The sequence below is a fragment of the Eutrema salsugineum genome, unplaced genomic scaffold, assembly GCF_000478725.1.
Source record: "Eutrema salsugineum unplaced genomic scaffold, Eutsalg1_0 scaffold_1, whole genome shotgun sequence".
Lineage (NCBI taxonomy): Eukaryota > Viridiplantae > Streptophyta > Magnoliopsida > Brassicales > Brassicaceae > Eutrema > Eutrema salsugineum.
In genome coordinates, this window is record NW_006256909.1 from 20,121,553 (window position 1) to 20,142,928 (window position 21,376).

At 37.1% G+C, this 21,376-nt stretch overlaps 1 protein-coding gene across 2 annotated transcripts in view; it reads right to left on the reverse strand.

Moving 5' to 3' along the window:
• LOC18030545 (ribonuclease 2) overlaps window positions 1-576 on the reverse strand; it is a 2,613-nt gene extending 2,037 nt beyond the window's left edge. For both annotated transcript variants that reach the window (XM_024150099.1, XM_024150100.1), the window contains exons 1-2: window positions 280-576; window positions 9-37 (exon numbers count right to left, since the gene is read on the reverse strand). In XM_024150099.1, coding sequence (XP_024005867.1) covers window positions 9-37; window positions 280-512 — 262 coding nt within the window. In that variant the 5' untranslated portion in view covers window positions 513-576. The remainder of the gene's footprint in view (window positions 1-8; window positions 38-279) is intronic.
• Window positions 577-21,376: the final 20,800 nt, after the last annotated feature.

The window sequence follows — 21,376 nt, forward strand, 5'->3', positions numbered from 1 at the left end:
TGACTTACGGATGGTGAACTGAGTTGGAGAGTTCGAGCTGGGAAAAAAAAAAAAGAAACACATAAGTATTCTTGAGCAAATTAAAAAGCCAAATCTTTTCAAAACACAGCTTTGGTTTGATGAAACATGAAGCTCGCATTTTCTACCATCTAATCGAATTTCTCAGAGAGTTGGATCTATCAGATTCCTTACCTACCCAACAAAAAATTACATGTAGATGATGATCATCCATAACAAAGGACCGATCCAAATCGAAGAAAAGAAAAAGACGAAACGCACCCTCTGCAGCAAGCGTTTTTGGAGCAGCAATGGCGAGTTCCACGGCAGTAAGTTCCAGGCCATTGAAGAGAGAGAGCGAAATAATCGAATTCCCTCTGAGAGCGATTGACTTCGACGACGTTGTCTCCGGCGAGTCCTTCGGTCTCCGGTAGAAATGCCGAAACGTAGAGAAACGTAATGAAGAGGACTTCAAGAAGAAGGAAAAGATATCTGCGAGAAGAAAACGATGCCATTGACTCTCGCAATTTGGATTGTAATCTGGAAACCCGATTTAGATCGGGTCACTGTAGATTTTTATATCTGGAGAGAACAGGAGTGCATTATAGTCTTTTTGATCAAGGAATATTCTTCTACCCTTGGATTCGGATATGTTTAGGCTAAACAAAAAAAAGGGAATTTGGAAAAGAAACTGAAAAAAAAAAAGAAGTTATATTATAATATGTTATGATTATCCAAATTTTTACCGACATATTTTTACCGATTTAGTGCAATAGTTTATGTATTTACATCTTCTATACTCTCTTTTCTCTCTTTTCTCTCTTTTATATCTTTTATACCGATTTAGAGCTATGAATTCTGATCTTTGATCGGATCAAAAATCCGGCATGTCCGAATTTTTTTTGTTATAATATATTTTCTGCTTTGTCGGATTCTCCTTCCAAGTCTATTGGATAATAAATTCCAGCTTAGACCAGATCTTGTTATGCCCTATTTCCTCCGCGGACGAATTCCTCTCAATAAGATGGTGATATGCAGATTCGGTGACAATAGGGGTGGGCGCGGAGCGGATATCCTGGATTTTGGGATTTTCGAGACGAATAACGGATCGAATCAAATATAACGGATATTTTGCCCAATCCTAGGTGACAATAGTTGGGATTCTCCTTCTTCAACCTCTGGTATCAGCTTCTCTTGACTGGGAGTTATAGATCTCTCCAAGTTTCCTTTTACAAAACCTTATTCAAGGCAAAGGATGACAAGTTTTAGAGTTAGGTTGATCGGCGGTGGAGTTTATGAAGAAGTGATAGTCACTAACTTCAGATGCTCATAGAGTCAAAGCGGAGGAAAATGAAAAGATGTCGGAACAGTGGCTAGGCGCAGCGGCGTGTAGACGATAGATGCGTCGGTGAAAATTTTTCCGATGATGGTGAGCGGTGCTGCAACAACACACTCATATGATCTCTCTGTCTCACACATGTTCTTAGGTTAGTGTATGTTTACACGCGTAGCAACACAATTTAGGTAGATTGTACTAGACCTTATTATTATTTTTATTATGTTTGTGTTGGGCCTCGTTATAATTTGTATTATGTTTGTGTATTGTAAACTCTTCCATCTTTGGGCTTTGGTTATAAAAAGAATTGACGACAAAAAAAAAAAAACATCTTCTATAAATATTGTTCATCCCTCTTGGTAATTGAAGTAACTTACACATGACTAAAAGAAGAAATCTTCCCTCTCTCTCTAATAACTCTCTCGCCCTTCTCCACTTACTCACCTTTATATACACTTTCACACCACTCATATATATATATATAAACACACATATATATATATATATACCAAAAATGTGAGATTTAGTTTATGTTTTATCCGTTTACATTTATGTTTAATTTAAACCAATCGTTATGGTAGGTTATGCCTTTACGATCATAATAATATGATAGGTTATGTCTCCTTAGATCAAATATATGGTTGGTTTATGATCGTGAAAAACTAAAAAAAACATGTTATGTCCATTAAACATACTTGAAAAAAAAAATTCCGAAGACATATATGAAAAGAAGTTCTAGAAGAACTATAAGAAAAAATATATATCAAGAAGATATATAAATGCGTTCCTTAAGAACTGCATAATTCATCTCGTCCAGAAGACGAATATTTATTAAAATTATTGTTTTTTAAATATTGTTAATTATTGTTATTTATTCTCTGTTATTATTTTAAATTCAGTTTTTTAAATTCAGTTTTTATTATGTTTATAAATTCTAAAATTTTATCATGTTTATTAAAATCAGAATTTTAAAATTGGATTAAAATCAAATTTATAAATTGTTATATTGATTACAGTTATCATGTCGAATTTGGCAAAACTCGAGATTACTTCCCTTGATATATCCGAAAGTAATTATATGAGATGGACAGTAGCTGCAAGGATGCATCTAAAGGGAAATCAGCTCCTTGATACCATCGATAAATCAAAAACAACTCCTGAAGAGAAAAAAAGCGAAAGCCATGATCTTTTTATTTCACCATATTCACGATGGTTTAAAAAGATGAATATATCACAAAAGAAGATCCTGCAGATGTTTGGCAATCACTCCAAGATAGGTTTGATCACCAGAAATACGTGATTTTACCAAAATCAAAGCATGAGTGGTTGAACCTCTGGTTCCAGGACTATAAGAGCGTTAGTGAGTATAACTCTGCTCTATTTATAATCACTTCCAAGATAATGTTATGTGGAGAAAATATAAGTGATCATGATATGATTGAGAAAACTCTCTCAACAATTCATCTTGGAAATGTAGTCATGCAGCAACAATACCGGGCAAATGGATACAAGAAGTATTTAGAGTTAATGCAAGTTCTCTTGGTGGCAGAACAAAATAATGAACTCGTGATTTCAAACCATCAAACTCGTCCAAATGGATCAGCTTCATTCCCAGAAGTGAATGTTGCATCATCAAGCCATGAGAATTGGCAAAGTGGACGTGGACGCGGTTGAGGAAATGATCATGGTCGTGGACGAGGTTTAGGACGTGGCCGAGGACGTGGACGAGGAAGAAGATTCCATCCTACTGATTTTAACGATGGAAGAAATAACAAAAGGTTCAAAGGTAATGAAGTTGGCTGCGTGAATAATACGCAACATGAGAATGCTTGCTATAGATGCGGCATGAAAGGACATTGGTCCCGTATCTGTCGTACGCCGAAACATTTAGCCGATCTGTACCAAGAATTGCAAAAGGCGAAAGGAAAAGAAGGCGAAACCAACTTCATCCATGGCGAATCCACTCTTTCTTTTGATGGTATAAACGATGATACAAATCTCGATATTTCTGATTTCATGATTGATCCCGAAGATATCGAAAAAAATAGGAGTAAAATCTTCCCGAAGAAGAAGATGTGACATGATGTATATATAGTGTGAAAAATAAAAATGTAAAATCTAGTGTTTAAAAATGTATCTTTTGATGTAAAAAAGATTTTTATCGTAATATAAACTCTTTTGTTTTGCTATATTAATTCATCTTCTATGAATATCTTGAATTCAGAAAACGTCAAAGATTAAGATCGAGGATGGAGATATATGCTTTGCAGACAGTGCTACAACGCACACAATATTAAAAGATAAAAAGTATTTCTCCTCTCTTAAAATGAAAGATTCTGCCGGAAGCGTGAATACAATATCTGGTAATGCAAAAATTAATATGGGCTCCGGAAGAGTGATAACACCGTATTTTGACCACTTTTATGGACCGTTTTGAAATACTTTTTCTATGTTTTTAATTGCTTTCAAGTACTTTTATTACGTTTTTCTAGTATTTGTAGTTCCAAGACTCTTTTCAGGAAACTTAGGGAAAAGCTTAACAAAATGGATAGAAGACCAGATTTTTAGCTCAGAGTCAAACCGTCAGAAGTTCACCTCCGATTGAAGGCCTTCTCACCGTCTGATCCAGCTCAAATTTAGAGATCTCAAAGATGGAAGTATCAGCTTTCCAGCACACTTTACAGCTTGGCAATCCAACGGTTCAATCAAAAGATACGCGAAGAGCAAGATATCTCGTAAATCAGCCGGCAAGCGTTTCCACCCGTGGCCAACAGGCCATTCCCCGCGGTCACAACCATCCCGACCGCGGTCAGCCATCCATTCCCCACGGTCATGCACATCCTGACCGTGGCCAGGCAACTCCGAGTTCGAAGGCTCATTTCTGAAGCCCATATCATTTTGCCAGCCTCAATTCCGGAATCCTAGATACCAGAGAGCATTAGAGACTATAAATACATATCATTTAGGTCGTTTTTAGGAGGAGAAGAGGAGAGACAAAATACTTTACAGAAATTTTATTTTAAGCTTAGTTTTTAGGTTTTAGAGAGAGAGAGATCTATCTCTTGAACCCTTGTTCTTTCTTTTTCGATTTCGGTTTCTATTCTACCTTTTAATACCATGTTTTTGATTTCGTTTATCATGTCTGAGTAGTTTTATTGTTGGGTCTAAGGGGTTTTCGATGGGGATACATATGTTCGATGAGGATTCCATGAGCTATTGAGCCGAATCTTAGAACTTTTTCTTCTGAATTCGTTTTTAATGCATGAGAGTAGCGTCATGAACTACAATCTGATCCAGATGCTTGGTGACACGAAAGTGTTCATCCGGTGTCAGATCTAGTTTGGGAGAGCAAAACAAACATAGGAGTGGAAACCTACCTATGGGCGATTTGTGAATGCTGACGAGTCTTAAACATAATGCATCTTTTCTCATCCAGGGTCAGAATGCAAACCTACTAGTCAGGGTTGAGAGAGATTGTTGTCTATGATCACGACAGTGGCGTATTCATACGTACGTGACTCCAGTTCAAAAAGTTAAAGCTAAGATCTTATCAAATTGACTAGAAATGTTTTGAATCGTTCATACCCCTGAGAAAAACTTCCCAGAACCCCCGCGCCTTCTTTCCTATAGATTCACACCGACTTGCATTCAAGTTTTAGTATAGTATTTTCATTCTCTAAATCCATTTTCACTTAAGCAATTAGGTTTAGCCGTTTTCTCGTTTTTAGTCGTTTTCGTTAAGTTTAGTTATTAGGTCATTTTAATTCCCGTATTTTCTCTTTAAGATTAGTTTTTACGTTTTAAACACACCACCAAAACCCTCACAAAAATCGCCTGGTTCTAGACTTCCTTACTTTATATTTCTTTCGAAGGCTTTTGTAGGAAAGATCCTCCTTCCCTGTGGATTCGATCCCTAAGTACTACAATCGATCAGCTGTGCACTTGCGGCTATTGATTCATTTAGGGTAAAACTTGACAACCCTCGACACACACCACATCAAGTTTTTGGCGCCGTTTCCGGGGAATGCACGCTTTTTCTTTTCTGCAAAACCCTAAGAAAGGTTGGTAAATCGAATCTAGAACCCCTTTTCTGCATATTTCCATTTTTCGATTATTTTGTTTCCATTCCAGAAGCAATGGATCCTATAAATCAAAATCCCTACTATGAGGGAGGTTTTTACAACACTCCTCAAGCCACCAGACACAGAGAGAAGCAATACCTACGCGATCTCTACGAAGAAGTTTGAACCGAAGACTACAGAACGTTCCTGAACGAGCCCTACGTACCTCCAATGGTAAACCCTAGACCTCCTGTTCGTCGTCTGCCTCACCAAGATGAAAACGTCCAGCTCAGTCACCGATTGAGTCAGCTAGAAACGGAGGTCATGCACTTAATCGCAGTTCAAGCTGGATCAAGAACCGCCCTTCATGAGAAAATTGACAACATGTCAACTCACTTTAACAAAAAGCTTGAAGATCTTTCTGCTCAAGTTAAAACCATCGAGACTCAAGCAAATAAGGATGCTGAGACTATCAAGGAGAGGATAGAAGCAGTTGAAGGACGAGTCCGAGAGAACAAAGTTAGCATTCGCAAAGCCAGTGAAAACATCCGCACCTTAGAGGTCAAGCTCGATGAAGCAGAAGTAACTATTAAAGACCATAACAACCAAACCTACTCCTACGTAGAACAGATTTGGGATGGAGTACACAAGGTTCAAGACAAAGCAGAAGAAATCGACTCAACCGTGGAAAAAGTAGTTTATGCCCTTGATGAAGTCGAAGAGAAGGTCGAAAACCTTATGCAAGGACGTGAAACGAACGGTTCGACGCACCCATCAAAGATCTTGACCTAAAAGAAGAGGAAATAGAGTTAGATAAACCCTAAACCCAAAAATCAGTTTAGATGGCAAAGGAGAAGATGAAACAGCAAAACCATCTTGGAGTCTCTCTCCCGCGGTCACGACTCCCGCGACCGTGGCCAACCACCCTCAAGCCGCGGTCGTGAGCCTCCTACCCGCGGCAAACCACTCTCCACCTGCGGTCGTGCATCCTCTACCCGCGGCAAATAGTCGGTCAGATTCGCTTCAGCCCTTTTCTATTCTTACAGGTCAATGTTCATTTGGTGCACCTGCTGGGACGGTCAAGACTCCTTTTCTTGAGCAAACGGTGTACGCCATCAGCTCCAAAACATCTCAAGAAGAAGATGATGTACTTCCCTGCAACATAGTCTTAGCATATGAATATGAATATGAAGGGCAATATCTCGAGGACGAAGACTATCGTCTGTTTATAGAAGGAGACAATCCAGACAAATTGGTGGAATTAAGCGCACCAATCTCCAGGGAAAGACTCATTGAATTCAACAAGTTTGTGAAATCGATCCCTCTTTATACAGGTTTCGATGATATATGGCATCTTGGTTGTTTGCAAGTCTTCTTTAGGTACAACAAGGAGACAAAAGAGGATATCCAAACCTATTTTGGGAGGGCCAGACCCCTGACTTTTCCCAGGAGATCTCCTGATGCTGCAATTTATTCAATCCACCTTCAAATACCCGAAGACTGCAGCTACTATACCAACAAAATCAGCAAGGAGAAGCTCGATGAGTTCAATGATGTAGTTCGAAATTTGCCTGAAGGAATAACTTTTGCCAGAGCTTGCAAGGACTTCATGATAGGCCACTACTTCTGTGAGAGCAAGGAATCAATTCCTGAAATAGAAGACTTGTTCAATCATGCCAGAAGAGGTAAACCTGTTCGAACACTTCACAAAATCGAAGGTGCAAGTCAGTTTCTCATTTAGTGTTCTATTAAAGGAGAAATGTTTAAAAACGTGCTTTGTGATTCTGGAGCTTGTCTTAACATGATGTCCAAGGCAATTGCTTTGAGACTTGGTATTAAACACCTGCGCAGGACTAGAGCAAAGATTAGTGTAGCTGATGATACCAATGCAACACCTCAAAGAATAGCTCATGACATTCCTTTGAGAATTGGAGATTGCATCGTGCCTGTCGACTTCTACATTGTCGAAACAAGAGACGCAACACATCCAGTGATTCTCGGATGGTCTTTTCTAGCAACTTCCACAGCTATAATGGACAGGCCAAACCGGAGGATTTGATTTGCTAATATCAGCAAAGATGTCTTCACAGAAGCTGTCCCATACAACAGCGAAGCAGGAAAACGTTATGCAACAGAAGAGTTTGAAGAAGAACTTTGGAGTGACGAATAACCTGCTAGGCAAAGCAAGGAGATGTCGAAAAAGACTTGTCTCAGGAAAAGTTCTTCTTAATTAGACTAAGCCACGTCCAACACCAAAGTCGAGCTAAAAGACTTTAAAATAAAAGCGCTTAATGGGAGGCAACCCATTTAGGTATTGTTTTCTTTAGGATTTTTCTTTCTTTTTCTTTTGATTTTTTTTCTTTTTCTTAGTTTCAGGTGTTTCTTATAAAATAAAAAGTCAAAAAATTTAAAAAAAAAAAACCGAAAAGACCAAAAAGAATGATGGTCCCTGACTGCTCGGCCTAGCAGGAACCAAGGAGAAGCAGGAAACAAGCCGCGATATAAAACCCCTGCGATCGCAGGCGTTCTGACCTCGGGAAACAGCTTTTCGACGGCGGCCGCGTCTTTCTAACCGCGGCCGAGCACTGTTTTACCGTAGTCGCGTGACCTCTGACAGCGGCAAATGGTCGTTGAGATAATACCCGACCCCAAAAACCCACTACACCTCATTCCACCTCACCAAGCCCCACTCCACCTCATTCATCACTTCCCACCACCTTCATCACCACCTATCACCTTCCCAAACCCCTTCGAATGAATCCAGTCCATCTCCACCAGCATCCCGGATCCAGGTAAGTTCTCTTTGGCCTTACCAATTCGATTATCTATGCATTTTTCTCATTCAATCTCGATTTGTTTCACACTGAGGACAGTGTGATTTAAGTCGGGGGGTGGATATCATCTCTTTCTAACCACTTTTTTTTTTATGAGTCTTGCATTATCTACACTTTTTGCATTTTCCTTAAACTTTTTCAAAATCGGTTTTCAAAACAAAATACGTTTCAAGGGAATGGTGAACATGAATCAATGATAGTTGACTGTGTGCTTTTAGACTGTTCCTAGTGACATGCTCATTCATGATTTAGGACTAGACAAGGCGGTAGCTAAGCACATTTGAAACGAAGTACCCCAGAGGAATTTGAATGATTTCGATTTAGATGAAGGAATACACTAGCTCTGTTTTATTTGGACTTAATTTGGACTTAATTCTCTCATTAAAGCATTAGACCAGGGAAACGAATCATACATTCAGAACTCCTTTACCCTTTTTACCACTCTCTGTTGATACTGAATGGCTAGTTCATCTTTAGCTAGTTCCCCACCTTAACCAATCCTCTTTCAAACCACATGCACTCTTGTTTTCTATTGCCTTATATGCAGATATATGTAAAAACGTTGGAGAGAAAGAGGAACGACGCAGTTTTCAGTCACCAAAGACAGAGACCTGCGATTTGCCGGAAAAGTTCCCGGAAGGATTCAACACAAGAGGAAGCTCAGTTTGCCTTAGAAAAATCTCAAATTTTGGTACAATCTCGTCCTCTAGTCTCTCTCTCTTTTAAAGGCATTCCCTTTTCAAAAACAAAAAGGAAATGAAAGGAAATAAAAGCCTCAAAGAGTCTAGAGAGGTCGAATCTTAAGTCCCAAAGCAACTGGAGTTCGATTTTATGGAGTTTTGGAGATCATTTTCTGATTCTCGGAAAGAATCTAAGTCTAGAGGAATACCTGTTTACAACAAAGGAGGAAGGATTATGCAGCAACATTAGACAAGGAGAAGTGACTGAAAATTGCGGTCATCAACAGGTCCTTATCTCTCTTGTGGTTTTACATGTTATCTTGCATCCTCCAGATTTATCAGGTAACCCGAAACACTTTAACTCCATCACTTAAACAGCCCTTTAATGCCAAACGCCGTCTACCCTGGATGATGTCGTTAATGAGAACTCACTATTGAACTTAATGAATGTAGAGAGCTAGTTAATTGAAATCAAGATTTAGATTGTTTAAGTTTTGCATGACGGAAAAAGTGGACTAGTATCTTTTGTGTATTGGTGAGAATTTTCTAGACTAAGTTGTGGATTGATGCACGATCTTTGGTCCTAGTTTAGGAGTTCATGTCTCTGATATTTGTGCATCCCCCCCTATTTTTGTTTTCACTTAACCAATTTAGACTTTTGCTTTGTTTGAGTACAAACAAAGGTTTAAGTCTGGGGGAGTTGATAACACCGTATTTTGACCACTTTTATGGATCGTTTTGAAATTATTTTTCTATGTTTTTAATTGCTTTCAAGTACTTTTATTACGTTTTTCTAGTATTTGTAGTTCCAAGACTCTTTTCAGGAAACTTAGGGAAAAGTTTAACAAAATGGATAGAAGACCAGATTTTTAGTTCAGAGTCAAACCGTCAGAAGTTCACCTCCGATTGAAGGCCTTCTCACGGTCTGATCCAGCTCAAATTTGGAGATCTCAAAGATGGAAGTATCAGCTTTCCAGCACACTTTACAGCTTGGCAATCCATCTATCTCAAATTTGGAGATCTCAAAGATGGAAGTATCAGTCAACTATCTAGTTCCAAGAGAGATCTATCTCTTGAACCCTTGTTCTTTCTTTTTCAATTTCGGTTTCTATTCTACCTTTTAATACCATGTTTTTGATTTTGTTTATCATGTCTGAGTTGTTTTATTGTTGGGTCTAAGGGATTTTTGATGGAGATACATATGTTCGATGAGGATTCCATGAGCTATTGAGCCGAATCTTAGAATTTTTTCTTCCGAATTCGTTTTTACTGCATGAGAGTAGCGTCATGAACTACAATCTGATCCAGATGCTTGGTGACATGAAAGTGTTCATCCGGTGTCAGATCTAGTTTGGGAGAGCAAAACAAACATAGGAGTGGAAACCTACCTATGGGCGATTTGTGAATGCTGACGAGTCTTAAACATAATGCATCTTTTCTCTTCCAGGGCCAGAGTGGAAACCTACTGGTCAGGGTTGAGAGAGATAGTTATCTATGATCACGACAGTGGCATATTCATACGTCCGTGACTCCAGTTCAAAAAGTTTAAGCTAAGATCTTATCAAATTTACTCTCTAGCAATGTTTTGAATCGTTCATATCCCTGAGAAAAACTTCCCTGAACCCCAGCGCCTTCTTTCCTATAGATTCACACCGATTTTCATTCAAGTTTTAGTCTAGTATTTTCATTATCTTAATCGATTTTCACTTAAGCAATTAGGTTTAGCCGTTTTTCTCGTTTTTAGTCGTTTTCGTTAAGTTTAGTTATTAGGTCATTTAAATTCCCGTATTTTCTCTTTAAGATTAGTTTTTACGTTATAAACACACCACCAAAACCCTCACAAATATCTCCTGGTTCTAGACTTCCTTACTTTATATTTCTTTCGAAGGCTTTTGCAGGAAAGATCCTCCTTCCCTGTGGATTCGATCCCTAAGTACTACAATCGATCAGCTGTGCAATTGCGGCTATTGATTTCATTTAGGGCAAAACTTGACAACCCTCGACACACACCACATCAAAGAGTCAGTTTTTCAATGCCAAAGGGAACGAAATTTGAAGTAAATGATGTGTTATATTCCCCCGGATCTTACAGAAATTTGTTAACTTTTAGAGATATCTGCAGAAATGGATATCACATAGAAACTATGAATAAGAAGTTGAATATCTGTGTATTACATCAGTTATTTCAGAGAGAAAAGTTGTACTAGAAGTATTACCAGCATTATCCTCCGCAATATATTCCACAAAGATAAATATGACTGAAGTTTAAAAATACATTTAAAATCCGGCATGAACGATTAGGGCACCTTGGTTCAGTCATGATGCAGAAAATTGTGGAAAATTCCAATGGCCATCTATTGAAAAACCAGAAGATTTTTCAATCGAGAGAATTTATATGTAATGCTTGTTCTCAAGGAAAACTCATAACTCGGCCATCACCAGCTAAAATCGGAAATGAATCTCCAGTATTCCTAGAGAGAATACATGGTAATATATGTGGGGCTATTCACCCACCATGTGGGCCATTTCGATATTTTATGGTATTAATTGACGCATCTAGTAGATGGTCACATGTGTGTTTATTGACAACACGAAATACGGCTTTCGCAAGATTCATTGCCCAGATGATCAGGTTGAGAGCACAATTTCTTGATTATACGATAAAAAAGTGAGACTTGATAACATTGATGAATTCACTTCCCAAGCTTTCAATGATTAGCGTATGTCATTGGGAATTGATGTTGAACATCCTATTGCACATGTTCACACATAAAATGGCATGGTTGAGTCATTGATTAAACAGTTACAACTCATTGCTAGACCCTTAATATTGAGAACAAAGCTCCCAATTTCAGTATGGGGTAATGCTATTTTGCATGCAACAGCATTGCTTCAGATAAAGCCGAGTTCGTATAATAAATATTTCCCAATACAATTATCATCTGGTCATGAGCCAAATGTATCCCACCTGCGTGTGTTCGAGTGTGCGGTTTATGTTCCTATAGCTCCACCACAAAGATCTAAAATGGGACCGCAAAGAAGATTGGGAATCTATATCGGTTATACATAACCAAGTATAATTAGGTATCTTAAACCGCAAACTGGTGATATGTTTACGGCACGTTTTGCCGATTGCCATTTTAATGAAGATGAATTTCCAGCGTTTAGGGGAGGAATTAAAAAAGTTCCAAAAGATGTTACATGGTGCACACCATCCTTGTTGCACCTTGATCCCCCTACGAAACAATGTGAACTCGAAGTTCAGAAAATAGTCCATTTACAAAATATGGCAAATGAAATACCAGATGCGTTCACAGATACGAAAAGGGTGACAAAGTCATATATACCTGCTGCAAATATTCCATTGAGAATTAATGTTCTGGAAGAACAAAATGATGGAAAAATAGCGAATGAACCCAAAGTTCAGTTGAAGAGGGGGAGGCCGATTGGCTCAAAGGATAAAAATCCCCGAAAGAAAAAGAATTTGGGAAAATAAAAAGAAAATGGTCCAGAAGAACCACATACAGAGAAAGTGACGAAGAAAATCATGAGATTTCCATTAATTACACCCAAGATGGGATATTCTTGGCTAGAGATGAAATAGAAGATAAAGATGGAATATTCTCATTCTCTGTATGCAAAGAAATTGAATATGAAATAGATGATCCAGATCCAAGGTCCATATTGGAATGCTAGAAAAGATCTGATTGGGAAAAATGGAAAATGGCCGTAGAAACTGAATTGATCTCCCTTAATAAAAGAAAAGTTTTTGGACCTATTGTTACAACACCTAAAGATGTACAACCAGTTGGGTACAAATGGGGTTCTGTGAGAAAAACAAATGAGAAAAACGAGGTGACAAGACATAAAGCCCGACTTGTCGCTCAAGAATTTTCTCAAAGACCGGGAATTGATTATGAAAAAACTTATTCTCCGGTTTTGGATGCCATTACATTTAGTTTTTTGATGAATCTTGCGGCATCTAAGAATCTAGAAATGTATGTTGTGACAGCATATTTATATGGATCACTTGATAATAATATCTATATGAAAATCCCTGAAGGATTAAAAATGCCTGAAGCATTAAGTTCCAAATCGAAAGAAATCTGTTCGGTCAAGTTACAGCGATCATTTTACGGATTAAAAAAATTCGGACGCATGTGGTACAATAGCTTAAGCGAATATTTACTAAAGAAAGGGTATGTGAATAATGCAATTTGCCCTTGCGTATTTATTAAGAAATCTTCATCAGTATTCGTGATCATTGCTGTTTATGTGAATGACCTAAACATTATTGGAACTTAAAAAGAGATTGATGATGCAAGAACTCATATGAAAGAAGAGTTTGAAATGAAAGCTCTCGGAAAGACAAAGTTTTGTCTTGGATTACAAATAGAGCATTTCCGAGATGGAGTTTTCGTACATCAATCAAATTATACTAAAAAAGTATTAAAAAGATTTTGTATGGATAAAGCGACTCCTTTGAGTACTCCAATGGTTAATCGATCTCTCGATACGGAAAAAAGATCACGAATAAATGTTACGTCGTGGGGTACCTTATATGAGTGCTATTGGTGGACTTATCTATCTTGCAAATTGTACCCGACCGAATATAGCATTTGCTACAAATTTACTAGCAAGATATAGTTCGACCCCTATGCGCACACATTGGAATGGAATAAAACATATATTCCGTTATCTTCAAGAAAAAATTAACTTGGGATTATTTTATCCTAGAAACTCCAAACTTGGTTTAGTCGGTTTTGTAGATTCAAGTTGTTTATCAGATCCTCATAAACCTTGATCGCAAACCGGATATTTCTTCACATTTGGATGAACCGCAATCTCTTGGCGTTCTCAAAAGCAGACATTTGTCGCCACTTCTTCAAATCTTGCAGAAACTATTGCGCTTCATGAAGCATGTAGAGAATGCGTTTGGCTCAGATCTATGACTCATCGTATACAAGAAGCAAATGGAATATTCATCAACAAAGAGCCGACAAAGTTGTTCGAAGATAATGCTGCATGTGTCGCTCAACACTACAAGAAAACCGATAATTAGCGACCTGACCCAAAGTTGCGAATTAGTCGCTAAAACAACATATACGACCAAGTTCCGACTAATACAATCAGTCGCTGATATTTCGTCACAAAACAAGAACATCGTTAATCAGTCGCCAAATACCGACTGATTGGCAACTTATATTGGTCGACGTTAATTAGTCGCAACACAGTCGGTATGTTTGCGCTTGAATAACGACATATTTTACGACGTAAAAGCGTCTGAAATCCGACTGGTTAACTTTTTTAAGTGTTTATTTGGTGCAATTTAACGACTGTTTACCGACTAATTTTAGACTAATTTACGACTCAATTACGACTACTTTGCGACTGTTTTGATAAATGGAAATGCTTCTGGCATTATGAATTGATCCTCCTAATCTGGTATATTTGAATACAATTATAGATTTATATTAAGAAATCAACTGCAAATGAATTCATTCTGAATGTAAAAGCATAAGAAACCATTAAAACATTATATTACATAAGAACATTGTTCTATAACATATATAGAAAATGGGATAATAACTTCCAAAGGTTAATACATACAACCATGGAGTTAAGTTCAAAAGAGACCAAAGAGTTGAGAGATCTAATAGCCGCCAAAAAGTTCAAAAGATTTGAGAGAGAAGAAGAGGTTGTTTGACCTATGCTGCCGAGGGCTGAGTGGTTGGATTAGAAGAAGAAGCCGGAGCAGCATTTTCTGGAGCAGCAGTCATCGGACCATCATTTGGCAGATCTGAGGTTTTATTTGCAGCCAAAAAGTCCAAAAACTGTGGATCAGTTTCAGCCAAATACTTCTCGACCAAGGATAATTTGTTGATCTTGGCTTGCTGCACTTCAGAAACTTTTTTAAGCTCAGCCTCCCGCCTTGTATTCTCTGCTGCTTGTTCTTCTATTTTCCGGTGAGCTGCTTTAAGCTGTTCTTACAGTGTTTGGTAGGTTGAAGAACTTCCCGGGTACGTCCTTTTCCCATTGACATGGGACTGTGAGAGGCTTCCAATTCCATATGGAACTCCTCTTTCATTTGTAAATGTCGACTGCAACAACAAAAGAAGGAGTCAAACAGATTCAAATACAAATATTCATAGCAGAGTTATGAAACATAAAATGCAAGCAAAAAACCAATACATTACCTGAAGAAATAGGTCGTTTTCCTCTTGTACGGTTAGCTCCTCTAAGTTATCATCATCTAGTGTCCTAAGTTCAGACATTCTAGCTTCCAAGTTCTTCTGATACCTTTCAGCCACGCTCTGTGCCTTTCGGTCTACAAAAGTACCATCTGCTTTGGTATGAGTCTTGATGAAAACTTCACCAAGAATCACCGGTCTTCCCAGTTCTTCTTCCTAAAGTGACAACAATAAGAATGTCATTAAAAAAGTTAAAAAGTTTGAAAGGTTTAATAGAGTGATGAGGTAAGGATATAGCACTTACCATCTCTTGTTGGATTTGGAGATAAGACTTCTGGCCTGAATAGTGCATGTGAGGACCAAGATCCTTACGTTCCGACATCCGAGCCCCTGATGTGGTTGCAATCTTCTCTTTAGCTTCTTCAGTGTTCCAATACGCATTCATTTGTTCCCATAGAGTATCACCAATCCAATTAGGTTGCTCTCGAGAAGACCTTACCTTGCTTAGCATATCTTTCATCCTTTGTTGGCATATATGCTCAAATTTTTGTTGAACAATACCGGTTATTAAGGGATCCCAAGTGTGAGTTTTCTAAAATAACATGAGAGAATATATCAGTTAGCTAGTAAGCAAAAAACAAAAACAAAAATTGAATCAAACTTACAAAAGGAACATCATACCGCAAATTCTCCAAAGTACCGTTCCTGTCTGTCCCGAGGCACACATGTCCAACTGTAGAATGGACCATCAAATTTGTTGGTAAAGACTTTGGTTATCTGATGTGAGCAAAAGCGGGGTTTGTTGTTTTCGTTTTACTAAGCTTCAAGTTTTAAATTTATAACCCCTAAATGTCTGCAAGTGCACAGATGTGCGCTGTAGTACTTAAGGTATCGATCCACAGAGACTTAGTTCTTTCAGTACGAATTCACTGCAACGCTTAAATCAGATTAGAACTAAAAGGGTTTTGGTTTTGGGTTTGGGTTGTCACTAAATCTAAACTAGAAAGCAATTAAAAACTAAAAAGCAATTGACAAAACCGAAAGCAAGTAAAGCAAGTAGTAAGCGATTTAAACAAGAGGCGAATTGAAGCAAGTAAAAGCGAATAAAAGCAAATGGAATGGAAGGTAAAAACCGATTGAAACTAGAAGGCTGTAAACAATTAAAGACAAACGTTGGGGCTCAAGGGTAATTCGCAGGGGTTCATGGACTAAGCTATGTCGATTTTAAACAAGTGATAAAGGTAATCAACTACGTATGTTCTAGAACTTGAGGCACGGAAGTATGAATAGCCTACTTTCGCAGCACTAAACAACTATCTCTCGCAATCCTGATCAGTAGGTTTCCACTCTGATCCTGGAAGGGAGAAGATGCAATAGCAGAACAAGACTCATCAACATTCACAACTCAACTACAGGTAGGTTTCCACTCCTATAGAAGAATTGCTCGTTTCACCCTAATTCAGACAATCAATGAAAGCTTTCGCAACATATCATATCAGATCGGCTTCTAAGTGGCCAGCAAAGAATCATGCAGTAAGATTAAAGGCAAACGAAGAACATCTAGAAGATTATAAATCCTAAATCTATCGATTCATAAGCAAAGACACATGAAATTCCTTTTGAAAAATCTCTTTAAAACCAACTGGGTAACTACTCAAACATATTGTAAACAATCATCACAGAGTATTGAAAGTTGCAGGAAATTAAAGAAAATAAGGAAGAAAAACGAAGAACGGAGTTGCAGGTGGAGGCGCGATGATGCTCTCCAGCGGCGGCTCCTTCTTCTGATGCGGCGGCCTCCTCTAGGGTTCCAGCCGAAATCCCTCTCTCTCTCTCTCTCTAAGTTGTCTAAGTTTCGGTCTCTCCTTCGATTCCCCTCTTTAGAATGATCTAAAAGGGGTATTTATAGCTTCTAGGGTAGTTCTGGACATTTAAGGCTTCAAAAATAACGAAAGGAATTGATCTGGGCTTTAATTAAGTCGTCGGGAAAGTGAACGACCAAAGTCCGCGGTCGCGGTGGCTCTACCCGCGGGAAAATAGGTGTTGGCCGCGGTCCCGGCACATGCTCTCTTCCAGAACTGCATTTTCTGTCATTCTTGCATCGGAATTATCTGAAGATCTAACCGTTGGATTGTCTCCAAACCAAGTGAATTAGAAAGCTGGTTGGATCCTCTATGTTGTCTCAAATTTTGGGGGTGATCAGACGGTGAGAAGGTCTTCATCGCTTGTCATACTTCTGACGGTCTGCATTTATCCAAAATTGCTCATTTGTTCCAAATTGCATATCTTTTGCCCAAGTTTCCTGTAAAGTCTTTTGAAACTCTAAAACATTGAAAACACTTTAAAAACCTTTGAAAACAGAGTTAAAACACCTGCATAAGATACAATTATGATCCATAAAAGTGGTCAAAATACGGTGTTATCAACTCCCCCAGACTTACCTTTTTGTTTGTCCTCAAACAAACTTAAGTCAGGAAAGAATTTTAAAAATCACAGGAACTAAACAATATCTCAGTGACCGTCCTTCTAAACCATAACTTATCGTGAAACATCTATTTGGATCTAGTCTAGAAAATTCTCACCAAAATACAAGCAAACTAGTCTGTTAATCCGTCATGCGAAAATCTACACACTTAGATCTAACTTCCAGTCAACTAGCTCTCTACATTCATTAAGTATAATAGTGAATTCTCATCAAAGACATTATTCAGGGTAGACAGCGTTTGGCATTAAGGCTATTTAAGTGGTGGAGCTTAGGTGTTTAGGGTTACCTTAAGAATATGAAGGATGCAAGATATTATGCAAAACCGCAAGAGAGAGAATGACCTGTTGATGACCGCAGATTTTCAGTCACTTCTCCTTTGCCAATTGTCACTACAAGAAAATAGCCATATTGCAATGACGATTACATGTTGCAATACCCCAAAAAATTGTTGCAAACATGTAATTTGCAACATAAATGCGACAAATTTATAATGTTGCTGTTTGTGTCTTGCAAATTTGTATTTGTTGCACAAACGTTGCTAGTTTTGCAATGAATTTATTTGTTACCATATTTGTGGTATTCGTGCAACAATATTTTTCCTGAAAATTTGTTGTATTAATGCTACAAAACAGCATAGCAAATGCTATTGCAAATTTGCAATGGATTTATTTGCAATGGATTTATTTTTTGCTACTTTTGTAGTATTCACGCAACAAAATTCTTAAAGTAAAATTGTTACTATATTTGTGGTATTAATGCAACGATATTTTCATTGCAAATTTGTCGTATTAATGCTACAAAACAAGCATAGCAAATGCTATTGCAAATTTGCAATGAACTTATTTCTTGCTATTTTTGTGGTATTCACGCAACAAAATTCTTACAGTAAATTTGTGGTAAGATTACAACATACATTTGCAACTTTAAATTATCATCAATATTTGCTACGTGAAAATTTATAACAAACATCGTTACAACTTTACAAGAAATGTAATTATGCTTGCATTGTAAATATTGTTAAAAATCTGCAAGAATTATTTTCTAAATTGCATTGCAAAAATTTACGTCAGATGAAATTTGTAATTCTTTGCAATATCAGATACAATATTTTAATAATTCTATTGAGAGTTCATTATATTTTATTTTGCAACACTAATCTATCATAGTTAAAAAAGAAAAAAAAAGCAATTTTATTAAATAATCATAAATTTTGCAAAATCCAACAATGCTTAAAATAAAAAATAGTAAAAAATAAATCTAACGATAAAAAAAAAACCCAAATAAGCTAATAGAAATAACTAAAACTAAAATGTCCAACTAAACACTTAGTTGTTCACACCATTCGATAAGAGTGCTATCATTTTCTCCAGACCTTCCAGCTTGCTAAGCCTTTCTTTGATCTCAGCATTCTCTGTAAGAATGTCTTCTACCTTTTGTTTGAAAGTCTCGTCATTTTCCAAGTGGATTTCGGTATTGGCAGGCAATCTACCATTGACTGAAAGTTCACTATGAAGAGCTCCTAAACCGAACACACGATCTTTCTTTGGACCAAATAACTGTAGAACAAAGTCCTAATGTATGTAAGACAACGAATTAATGATGATCTTTTGGACTCAAAATATAATCTTCATGAAAGCTATTGTATTACCTGCAAATACATTTCATTCTTTTTTTCAGCAGTAAGTTCTTCTGTTATTGTAATATCATCTCCAAGTATATGATCAGCCACACTCTTCTCAAATTCTTCACTTATCACCCTTGCTCTTTCATCCACAAAGGATCCATCAGATTTTTTGTGTGTCTCCCGAAGAACTTCAATGTACGATGCATCTCCTGTCTTTTCTTTCTATAAAATATAAAAGGAAGATATAATTAAAAAAAAAAACTTAGAAACAAAAAAAAAATAAACAATGTCGCTTACCAAAATATCTGCAACTTTAGCATAAGACCGTGAGCCTGCTCTGTGTTTATGAGGTCCCAGTCCATTTCGATCAGACATTCTATTTTTGGAAGCTTTTCTGCTTTTCTCCTTAGCTTTTTCTGTTCCCCAATACTCAACCAAAATCTTGTAGTCGTCATCAAGGATCCAATAGGGCTGTTTACCTTTTTCTTTGATTCGGGTAATAATATCTATCAGCTTAGTTGCAGCACATTTGGAAAACATATTTTTCACATCAGGTTCAATTGCAGGATTCCAATAAAATTTGCTCTGGGAAAATTCAAAAAAAAATAATAAACATAAAGCAACATATTTAGAAAAACATACAAGTTAAGTGAAAAATATAAACCAATGGAATTTGAATAGCTACAAATTTATTGGTGATCTACCTTAAATGTGTACCACCATCGGTTTCTTACACCATCGGGTGTAGTTGACCAGTTACGATACGGACCAGTAAAATCAGATCGGATGATCGTTCTGATCTCAGTAGTGATTATAGAATCACGTTTAAACCTGTAAAAAAAAAAAATCAAAATTTCACTTTACTAATGCTAACTGATTTTTTTTATTATTTGTATTTCTAATTACCAAAGAGTTCCATTCAGCCTGGATGGATTAAGAACACCCAAAACATGCGCCGGTGGAACATCTCCTTGATTTAGGCCATCATTTGCCATAGGATCCATCTAAATCTGAAAAGTAAGTGAATACTAAACACAAAAACATTTATAAAAGAAAAAAAGGAAAAAAGTAAAATGACCTAGCAATCTAGAGAAATGATACCTTAAAAGAACAGAGATGTGCAGATGTGAAATGAGTTATTATACGTACTGAAGTCATGTATATATATACAAGAACAATAAAATCTGAGCGTATCTATGATATGAGATTAAGTAAAAGATTTATTAGGATATTTTCTTAAAAAAGTGTGGTAAAAAATTTTACAAAAAAAAAGCGGGAATGGATTTGTATTTAATAGCGGGAACATAAAAAAAATCAAAAGTTTTACACAAACTAAATAATTATTATATATAGAAAATCAGAAGAATCGATTGAGAAAGAAATGGAGAATAATTCGGTGGTCAAGAAAGGGAAGAAGATAAGAGAAGAAGATAAGAGAAGAAGATAAGCACGTGACAAGTTACAATAAAATAGAAAATTAAAGTTTATTTAATATTTCCTTTTAGAATATAGTCAATTTCCTTTACTGATAACGTTAAGTTATTTGCTATAAATATGTAAGCTCAGGAAGAGAGCAATTCACAATAAATATATCGAGCTTTCAGAATACAAAATTGAGTCACACTTCCAACATGGTATAAGAGGTAAGGTTGATGCACTAACGATCCTAGCAACCTAAACTTCACGATTCAATTTCAAAAAACCACAAAAACCACAAGAAACCACAAGAAATCACAAAGGAATCTCTTACAAAATCTCAAGCGAAGATGCAGAACACCACAGATTATTCATGTGTTTGATGGGAAAAATTTCAGTCTCTGGGTTAAAAGAATGAAAGCAATACTAAAGTCCAGATCTCTATGAATAATTGTCTCGGAAGGAATACCTCAACCACCAGAAACCAAAACAAAACCAACAGAAGAAGAACTTACCACAAAGAAAGAATGGGAGGAGTTAGAAGTCAAAGACCAGCTTGCTTTGCAACTAATTCATAGTGCCTTGAGTGAAAATATTCTTGGAGGAAGAGTTTCCGATGAAGAATCAGTTAAAGCTGCATGGAGCAAAATATTCTTGGAGCAAAATATTTTTTGAAGGAGATAGTCAAGTGCTCTTTAACATTCTACAAAACAGAACTACGGACGTTGGTATCGATAATATCAAGGAGGATA